The sequence below is a fragment of the Saccoglossus kowalevskii genome, chromosome 10 (genome assembly GCF_978046115.1).
Source record: "Saccoglossus kowalevskii chromosome 10, keSacKowa6.1, whole genome shotgun sequence".
Lineage (NCBI taxonomy): Eukaryota > Metazoa > Hemichordata > Enteropneusta > Harrimaniidae > Saccoglossus > Saccoglossus kowalevskii.
The window spans coordinates 13495247-13506257 of NC_140650.1; the positions used below are offsets into that span (position 1 = coordinate 13495247).

The 11011-nt window shown below is 34.1% G+C and overlaps 1 protein-coding gene across 1 annotated transcript; it reads right to left on the reverse strand.

Moving 5' to 3' along the window:
• Nucleotides 1-1986: 1986 nt before the first annotated feature.
• Nucleotides 1987-8211, reverse strand: LOC144351917 (fibrinogen C domain-containing protein 1-B-like). The gene is made up of 4 exons (XM_078009175.1): nucleotides 8166-8211; nucleotides 4471-4610; nucleotides 4061-4325; nucleotides 1987-2408 (listed from the first exon to the last, which is right to left on the reverse strand). The coding sequence occupies exons 1-4, from the start codon at nucleotides 8209-8211 to the stop codon at nucleotides 2158-2160; spliced, it is 702 nt and encodes a 233-aa protein (XP_077865301.1). The 3' UTR covers nucleotides 1987-2157.
• Between the last annotated feature and the right edge of the window lie 2800 nt (nucleotides 8212-11011).

An 11011-nucleotide genomic window follows, 5' to 3' on the forward strand; every position in this document is an offset into this window, starting at 1 on the left:
GACTGTCAGGATTAGAAAAGCTGTAGCAATAAAAATATTATTTCATTATAAATGATGTTTAAGTTTTAGTTTTTAGGTTGAAATACATCCAGATACAGAGCAGTTAAAGTACAAAGTTTCACAAACGACATCCAATATCATCTGTTATATTTTAGTAAGTTGAAATTTATTTCAATTCATGTTTCATCAATTACCGTACCAAAACAATAAAAAATTTAAAAATGCAAGCGACATTCATAATGCTTTTCTACACGGAAATGGTGATCAGATTCGGAAATAGATTCATGTGCAAATGTGTTACATAAAAATGTGTAAAGATTTACCTGATCAGTCCAGCACATTAGTAACATAGCCAAACAGCATTCGTTAAAAACAAAAGGGCCACCAGTCAGCTATTTTGTGTCATTGTGCATTAAGAACCTATTATGCTCATGTACAACTGAGATCCTGTTTCAGAATGGCGGATTGCTTGATTTTGTGATGATGTAACACTAAAGTAGCCGCCATTTAGCTATCCAGTGGATCATGAAATGCATGTACATGTACTTATGTATGATATGATGAATACTCAATAATATTTACATTTATCATCAAATAATTATTTGAGCTAAAAAATATCGTACAGCATTTTTCGATTAGCTAATCGAATGCAGGATTTTCTCTTCGTTGCTAATAGCTAATATCGGTGACATGTTAAGAGGGAAAATAACACTGCCCTGATATCAAGAGACATTAAAATAAATAACCAAATAGCAGAGAGTTGGATATCGCTGTAAAAAATTGATGATAATACATTCATTTGCCTCATATATTATATATGAGTCTTACGGTTATGGCTGCATAACACCAACATCGTATAAAAGATATGCTGTGTGAAAAAGGGTGACCAATCAAAGAAACGTGTTTCATAAAGCCAAAAAAAAAACACACTAAGGTAAATAAACTGCAGTATGTTCAGAAGGTAGCCACCTACTTAGGGTGTAAAGCCAAAAATTCAGGTCATTTTACCAATGTTTACACTGGTTAACAATTTAATGTTGGTTGTATTTGTTATAACTTGCAGAGTCACTAGAGCCAGTGCACAGAACTTCTCCAGCTAGGTACTCCAGCCAAACAAATTCGCTGATCGTTGGACAACATGTAACGACAATAATACAGCAGAGCGTAAAAATTAAAGGTCAACTTTTGAGTTTTACATGATCCAGCAATAAATATAGCTTTGTATGATGGTTATATTTAGGTAAGTCATCCATTTCTTTTGTGCTAGGAAGGTTTGTACGACTTGTGTTTTTTAAACGTTTTTTTGTGAAAAGTCATGTACTGTTAATAATATAATTATAATTATTAATATTTACAGTTCGTCCAATTGTACGATTATTATTTCAACTTTTCATTCTGGTGAATTATTTAAATGGAAATCTGTCATTGTCATCAAATATACAATTTTCAAATAATGATCGAAGTTTTGTTTGTAGGGGCAGCAACATATCCACCTGCATCTCCAGTGTTTTGAATTCGACAACACTTTTATTCATAGACTCCAGCTGTTCTGTCAAAGTACTGTAAAATAATTTATTTTTGTTGGAATTAATTTGTTGGGTGTTTTTAAATGGAATTTATTTCCACTGATTCCTGACGAGGTGAATGTAAATTATAGGAAAAAAGGTAAATTCGCTGGATTTTATTTTCATTGAATCACTCCTTCAGTTAAATTAACAAAAAATAATTCCAAGCGAAAATAAAGTAATTTGCAGTACACAGTTGTATCTATTACTTCGTTAGCCAATTGTCTGTCATTCTTCAACTGAGGCTCTCTGAACTTGAGAAAAGCATGTGAAAAATATACAAATAATCACTGTATATTTGTTAGACAGGGCGTTATCTTCTTATTAGGAAGTATATTGCAGACATTGATAGCAAAAATTATTTTATTTGCAAAAGGTTATTTAATCATAACATTTATAATCAGCCATATTTATATTTGTAATAATATTACTCATATTGTCATAAAATGACTGTATTTCTTATAATTATGTTTTCAGATATTTAACACGGACATTTGAATGTTATTGTATTTTGAAGCGTATAAGTAGGATTTAAACTACAAGTTGTGACCATCTGTATAAAATAGTTAATATGATTTATTACTAACAAAATTCAATTGATTGGTCTTATTTTCATTTCTGTACGTTTAAGTGAATAATAATGTGTTTTCCAATGGTACCAAACCACACCTTTTGCATACAGGTTAGTATGTCCACCAAGATACTGGCCATTCAGGTTGGAAGAATGACACGACTCATACCACCATGCGCCTGTGTATAAAGTTGCACAACGACTGCCGTATGCATCATTATCCCGGTCTCTGGTTGAGAAATATGACCCGGCGTGAACAGAGAAAGAATCTCCTAACAAACCAAGAGGAAATCGTTCAATGAGTGTGCATGTTTATATTTTAGTACGGAATTAGAAATATTGTCAGGTAACATATATCATGTTCGTAACATACATTGAGAATAACGACCTATCTGTGCATGGATAACATATTGGGGATCGCCATTAGACTTGATTACTTTACATTCCTTCTCGCAACCAGAGCTTATTTCCTCTTCGAAGCTTACACTGTGATGTAAACAGGCCATGGTTACGGCGATGTGTTCATCATGTATAATATTATATTTGAAGGTCATATGCTGCCTGGCACAGGATGTTTTTATACTCAGTCTAAGCTACTTGGGTGTGCTCACTAAATTAAACTAAACTAAAATATGCATTTATCTCAACTTGACAATTGTTTATTATAATTGCGAAAACTTTGATTACACGCACACTCAACCGATCTTACACTACATATCCTACAAACTAAGATTCGGGAGCCAAAGTTAAGACTAACTACCAGCATATGACGTACACATTGCAAGCGGTCAATGACTCAATCGACCCAAATAAAACGTAACTTCAATTCTGAAAAAAAAGTTATTAAATCAATCTGGCATCTTGTGATATAAAACAGTTACTGCAATTGTAAGACTACCGTTATCAATGCACTGGTGAAAATAATATTGATAATTGAAATATTAATCCGGTTTAATATAATTTTCTTTAATGCTGAAATCATGGTTTATGTCTATCCGCACTTAATAGTAAAAACTGTTTCTTGCAATGGCACAACGGCCCGGCATTTTTGATGTCATGATTTTTATAGGCAATCCTAATATGCTAACAGCCATGATATCCGTACATCAGTTCAGCTCCGGGGTGTATTAAACAATTATATTGGCGTACTCCCGACCTCCGTATAAGGAGTTCTACATTACTTAATTAATTACAGACGCAAAGTTTTAGAATTATTCATTATACTTTAATTTTCAGATGCCTAATGACGATTTCAACTCGTTAACTCTTCCTTCTGTAGAAATAGTATGTATTTCTAAAACATTAGAAAATGTTTGGTACAAATTCGGGTATGTAAGAGTTAGTGACCTTGCATTTTGAGAACCAATTTCAAACAAACCAAATAAAATAATAATAAAATTGTGTTATTTTCCATTTTCAAAACAATCAAAACTGTGTAACCAATTCCATTGTTCGCTATTAGTATAACAAAGCATCAATATTGACACCACCTTACAAATCGTTAAATTACAACCATCAATATCGCTGGTTGGGTTTCGCAAGATCGAATGTCTTTGTTCGTTTGGCTGTTATCTTTTTTCTGCCTCTGGATACGTTATTATTACCAAAGATGTCACTTAGGAACGCCTATAACATCGCAAATATCCAGTTGCCGAAAGGAAAGGGAAAGAGACCGAGATTTTAAAATATTTTTCTTCTGGACGCCATGCAGTCGTTACTGTTTGTTTTAATGCCTACTTATCCAAATTCACACAATAATTTACAAACATTTCAACCTAATATTCATAAGTTTAAGATCTGTTTTAATTTATATGCTTGAAACAATATCGACACTGCTTCGAGCAATACCACACATTAGGCATTAATAAACTTAGACCTCTAATGACAGCGTCCCAAAACAGCATTTTTTTGAGTTTGTACTTACCAGCAGTACCACTGTATGATCCCAAACTCAGTCTATATTTGGTGAATTCGTCACTAATGGCAAAGTTACTGTACTTGGCGTATCTAGTCATTCCATCAAAGTCTTCTAAATCAAATCTCAGTTCGTATTGAGGTCCTTGATTGGTCAGTCTGTAAATATTATCATTACCTAACCAGTGCTCCGATCCGGGAAGTCCAAAACCATATTTATAATCTCGCCAACCGCGGTAGAAATCTAATCTACCATTCTCTCTTCTCTGAATTACCTACAACCAATGTTCAAAATATATGTTTAGACCAATTCTATCGCACGCATACACATTTATTCCATGATGAATTTATACATATTTAAAGAAATATTCCCACTATTACCCGCATGATGAACAATAAAACAATTTAAAAAGGTCTTACTGTCCATCCTCCGCCATCTGTATCCATATCACAGTAAACTTTGAATCGATCACCATTATCGCTGGGGCGTATAGTATATATACCACTCAAACTGTAACCTTTTTGCTGAATTTCATAGCAGTCTTTTGGATACCCATTCACTGTAATATTATCATCACAATGTATGTAATTATTATGTTATTGTATGATAAATTCCAGTATTTTTCAGTGGTTCACTTGGAGTACGGCAAGTTATGTCTGAAACATTCAAGGGAACTGTGTCTTTTGGAGGTCGAAACATTACAAACCTGCGCTTTGCAGGTGAAATTGACTAAGTTGATGGATCAATAAAAGAAAATCGAACTTTAAGACTAGAAAGCACTGCACGGAGATACAGAATGGAAATCAGTCATGGAAAGATCAAGGTGATGATGAATATCACAATACATTTGAAATGAGCTGCTTTAAAAAATTCGAAACATGAGATGGAAAACCGTCCAAAAAACTGAGGTGAGAAAAGGATATTTATTGGTCGTTACAAACCGACAGTCAACAGAAGAAAGTTGTAATGGTTAATCAGCGTCGTGAATGACAGCTAGTTTAGAAGTACTTCTCGACCCTACAATGTTTTCTGTAGTCTCTAAATCGTATAATATCGTATCATCGACTACTATTTTTATTTTGACCGATATTTTTCGTCCTTGGGTATACATTTATTTTATTGTATATACAATAGTAATCCAGTCAGTATATTCACTTTGAGATTAATCTCATGAACAATATTGTCTCTTTGAATTGCAGCGTAATCACGAAAAATCAAACTGTCGTTTTCGCAACCGCAATTTAAAACGCCAAAAGAGAATATATTAGTAATAGCAATGACAGAACGCCATTTAAATAATTCACCAGAATTAAACGTTGAAATAATAATCGTACAATTGGCTAACAGCAATCCGCTGCGGCTGGAAAACTCATTACAGGTATTTTAGTACTGGGTCGTTGTATGGGGATAAAATCTCAGTTTCTATTAAATAACAACATTTAAAAAATAACATAAAACCTACCATAATTCGCCTGAGGTTCGATTTCGTTTCCTACCTCGTTCAAGTTCCCAAAGCAGACAATGAAGCAACAAATCAAAACGAGTGCAGTATAGGTAGACATTGTACCAACTGACGAGAAGTCTCGAGACTTGTAAGGCTTGGTAGGCGTTTATGAGAGTATTTATAACATTTTGATACATGACTCCTTACGTTGTTTACGTCAATGTGAACAATGATTACCTCGTAAAACTGCTTACACACTTGATGTAGATCATTGATAAGACAACCCATTCTACAAGGAGGAAATGGAATGACGGAAAATAGGTCAAATCTAGAAGAAAGAAACTATTTTATGAACGCCTGGTTAGCCGACTAAAAGCCGATAAACGGTTTATGAACGACACTCGTCACCAAATCGCCCTTAACACTATTTAGTTTAACAGTCTTGACCCGGATTTGAGTACTGTAACACCGTATATTGTATTCAAAGTTCCTAAAGAATCCAGTTTTTGTGTTTATCATACTCATTTTTGGAATCTATACCACCAGCAAACCCTCCATAACATATACTTATTGACGAATTCAGCTATTGTGATTTTACACCAAACTCTATTTGGATATACAATTCGTATAAGTTTACTCTACTATATAGTCAGGCCGTCTATCTATTGTTTTGATACGTAGTTGTCTGTAAATAAAAATATTTTGTCGAGATTTAATATATATATTAAATAAATATATTAAAATTTTAGGAAGGATGTATTTCCTCATTTACATGCAATATGCAACTATTGTCACTGGCCTATATGCAAGTGAATATACAATGAATTTGACGGTCGCTGCAAAAAAGACAATAGCTACTTGCGAATCGCTAGCCGGAAAGTGGCCAAATGTAACGTTCAGATTGCCGAGTGGGAATTTTTTTGGGCTAAGTGGGGGGGGGGGTGTCCATCGCAACTTGCGTTGTGAAGTTACAAAAAGTCACGATGAATATCATCTGAATGTTACAATCCGGACACTGGAAAAATGTCATATACATTTTAAGAGCAAGATAACAGTACTAGTTTTATGCAAAGTTTCAAGTGAAAAACTAGTTTGTTTACAATCGGTACTATAATATCAATCCCCAGCGGCATTGGGAACTTCACCAGACTGTCGCGCACATGAAGTGCAAATTCACGTCGTCTCGTAAACAAACAAAAAATAAACAGTTTTATTGAATGAGATATGTTTTATTTACATGTCGACATGAAATATCCTAACAAAATAATGAAACATTTTTTCGTTTATTCCGTTTTTATCGAGGGATTGCGAAATCCGATCAATTTTGGCTGCCTTGTTGTTTGTTGTTGATTGTCAAAATTATGCAAACACAGCTCGCACAGGGGTAAAACGTATTGTTACTGAAGGTTTCTTTCGATTTCATTCTTAACGAAAGATTTTTTTCTGTTTTGATCCTCTTTCTAAATAAAAGGTGATATCAATAATTCACCACATAATCAGAACGAGAAAAGTCGTTTCTTTTGGACAATTTTGAAACGTCGTGCTTGAAAACTGTGTGTACCATCGTGGTTCGTTCGACTTTCTGATTCAACACCGAGAGTTGAAGCAGTGGCTATGAGTTTGGTAAAATTTGTCACCAATCCTTCTCCATTTTTAAGGCGACTTTGCCTGTGCATTTTCACAGTGTACAATTGGCACTACAAATTGACATGATATAATTTGTTGTAAAAACGTAAAGCTGTGTGATTATCCAAATTAGTGACTTTTTCACTAAAAATTACCTACATGTTAGTACACAATGTATTAAAATTAATTTGTAATAATGTAAATAAACTTCATTGTTTCTATTTATTATACATGTGTAGGTTTGATGGACATGATTGTTTAGCTTACGATCTCCCTTAAAATCCCCGCCCGAATTAATATTCATGGTTGAATGAATAATTTAGGCCACCTCCATATAAAGACACCTGTCTACCTGACAGTTTGACTCAGTCCACTGACTGTCCTTTATAGACAGGTTTGACTGTTTTTTTCCAACACCAGATGAATCTGTCCACTTAAGAACATCGCCTCTTTTATTCACAGGCCTTCCATGCAAGAGTAACTCAATTCGGTCACCTCCGAGGGCAATAATCTTGTAAAAGCTGATACGACCGATTATAGGCAAAACGTTCACCGATTATGCATTGTTACTAAGCACAACGATTACCTAATATCTCCTACTGTATACCTCCCCTGAGGGGGTGATGCAATGCTATTCTTTAAATAAATTGTAGTGATTGTTTTGTTCATATATAAGATTACAATATCAACTGAAAACAGAATTTTGCTTACAGAATGTATGCATATACATATAAGTTATGCATGTACCTCTGTGTTTGTTTTATGGACACATGACCTCCAAAATCAATAAGACTGATCAATTTGTAACATAAATAAAATTGAAAAATGGCGGCTCCACTATGATGCTAGTGATCCCGAAAGTCACGTTGTCGTGGAGAGGTGGTCATGGAATTCGATTCTGTATTTCTATTGTTTCCCTTTGTTCGTTTTATTTTTCAAACGATTCATATTTCCAACATTTTGCGATTTTGCGAACTATGCGCAACAACAGTGAAAAAGTGTAACATGATTCAGTCAAAATTAAAATACGGAAATGAACCTTACTCGCACCCAAACCACAACTTAGTGGCGATGGCCGGAACGACGTCATTTTCGATCGTTCACATCGATGTGCTCCGGAAACACCGAGAAAACAAGACAATTGTGAATTCTCACTTTAGGGGAGATTATGTCATATTTTAGCACATTTGTTTAGCCTAACAACTTCAAAATAACTTATTTGGAACATCGACATAAAAACCGGATAACGGTCGCTGTTTTGTTACTGATATAACTCATTTTATTGAGAGTTTTCCATATCATTGTCAAGTTTTTCAGCTGTCCACTTGAGTATACAAAGTCGGCAGAATCAATGCAACATCCCCAAGAACATAATATGGTTCATAATGGTGAGCAAGTAAATAGTTTTAGAAAAATCAATATTCAATGATACAAATCATACTGAATTTTGCTTAACATTGTGTATTGCCGAGTATTAGTGATACAGCAATGAAAATATCGATAGAACAGCGCCCTTTGTCATTCACATACATTCACTCATCCAGTTCAACTCAGAGGGCGCTCACGCACATTTATTGAGCGGCTGTTGTGATTTTATTATTGAGTGAATTTAACTTTTAGCCCACTCCTGTCACACATATTATTAGTGACTGTGTTTTGATTTGTTATATTATTGTTTTCTTATATTAGCTGCTGATACACTATGAACAATAACTAAATAACAATACGTATGCATATGATGTCCCCACATAAACATTGTAAACGCCATTCAGTAGGAATATATATTTAATAGACATGTACATTGATTATAACCTAAAAAAATGATTAAAACATTTGACTAATCAGACAATTTGACATGCATTTGTGTTCGACCGTCATTGGTATATATGGAGAATAATAGCAACACACTTCCGTCTATTCAATAACGTCTTTCATAATAATCTGAAGACGTATATATATATTTGCATACACTAAATACCACAGATGAATAATTTATACTTTTATGCTCAGATTAAGTACAGGATTTACCACCGCATTTTCTTTGTCAAGACGTTTAGTACATAATGAAGACTTTTTAAAATTACATTGTCTTCATTCGTCAAAACTATTAAGCCAACGATTTTATAGAAAATGACTGGCCTTAAATATAGAAAGCTTGTTGGCAGATATAATGAGCTTGTGGTCAAATACTGTAACACAATAATCTCAAATAGCATCAATATCACTTGTCTGATGTAGACTTCAAGTTGAAAACAGTAACCACTTGATTATGATTCAGAAAGATGACGGGTGCTATATATGGATGTGCTCACATCTGACCTCACTCCATGTATGTTACAATGTCCATTTTCCCGTTATTATACATTTCTGTTCCACCCCGCCCTGTCTACTTTTTGTTTTGTTTTAACTGCAATGGGTTGATTCAAATAAACGTTGTTCACTAAGCCCGCTGCACATTGCCCTACACTCTACACTCCCGTCACATGACACCTGAATATACACAAAATCTATAGTTGTATTCAGAGGGGCACAGTCTTTACAACTGGAATTCGCTAGTGTGTGCACATTGCTAGAACTGAAGACATCTCATTTGCATTCAACTTGCTCGCCCTCTATAATTGTGGATAAAAGGAGCCAATAATTTATATATGAACATTAGTCAACTGTTTCATGTTTCAGAAAAAGTATTGTCAACTATTATATTCACTAAATTTGTTTTATATTTATACTTGAATGTTATTTGTCAGCTTTTTGTTGTGTATTTCATTTAAGTCAAAATGCTAATGAAGAAGCGAACGTGATAATCGATATTACTAATAATATTATAAACAACACAGTCATTCTATTATGCTTCTTCTAAAATGTAATCATCCAGTATACAGTGGTTACAAATATTCATGAATATTAACGATAAAAAGTATACGATAATTAGAAAAATTTTAAAAATACAAGGGTTATTATTTATTAGTTGCTGCAAATTACTTTCTATTATTATTGTCTAAACTAGGCAGATATAGGTTTGTGTGTCACTAATCCTTGTCTACCAGGTAATGTATTTTTGTCGGGTCATGGAAGGCCTTCCTTACGTAATCAGTTTGCTCCTTTTCCCGGATCGAGGCAAACAGCGGTAATGGTCTTAAGAGTTGCCTGTGCTAGATGGGTGTAAATATTTGCCAATAACAATAACATTTGTGATTTTCACATTTTTTCCTTCTAGTTTTTGTCATTGTTTGCCAATTACTACCACTAATTTGTATTATTTAGATATTGTCTAGTTATGGAGCATACATGAAGGTAGTTGCATAAAAAATAACTATACTGCAATATTAATTCCTGGACTAACCATTTTAGAAATGATTGTCTGTCCATGTGCGAGCATGTGAAGGTAGATCCAGTACTCACCCCATGAGGTGTGAACATATGAACTAACCCTAGGCTGCTGATTACAGAGAATTCTAGAGTGCTAGAAAAACTTACAAGGTTAACAATCACCATACATGTACTGTAACGACATTGAAACTCAAACAGCATTTCACAGCAAATGACACCAATACACGAATAAACAGATTCTAAATTTAGTTTCCCACCCACAGTGGGAATATACTACTGTCAAGTACGTTAATTTAGAACAAGTGGAAACCACACAAAATGAGCTACAATGATACAGGAGACAAAGATGGCCAAGCAATGATTCTCGGTCCGGGTTATGACAGTACAAAGTAAAGCATTAAAATAAGCTCTATGACTGATATAGAGTACGTCTCAGCTAAGATACTCTATATGACAGATATGTAAAATACTAGAATATACACATCCAGACATAAAAGATTAATGTCAATCTGATTAAAATCTGATGTAGTGTACGGGCTTTAACTATTTTGGCTATAAAC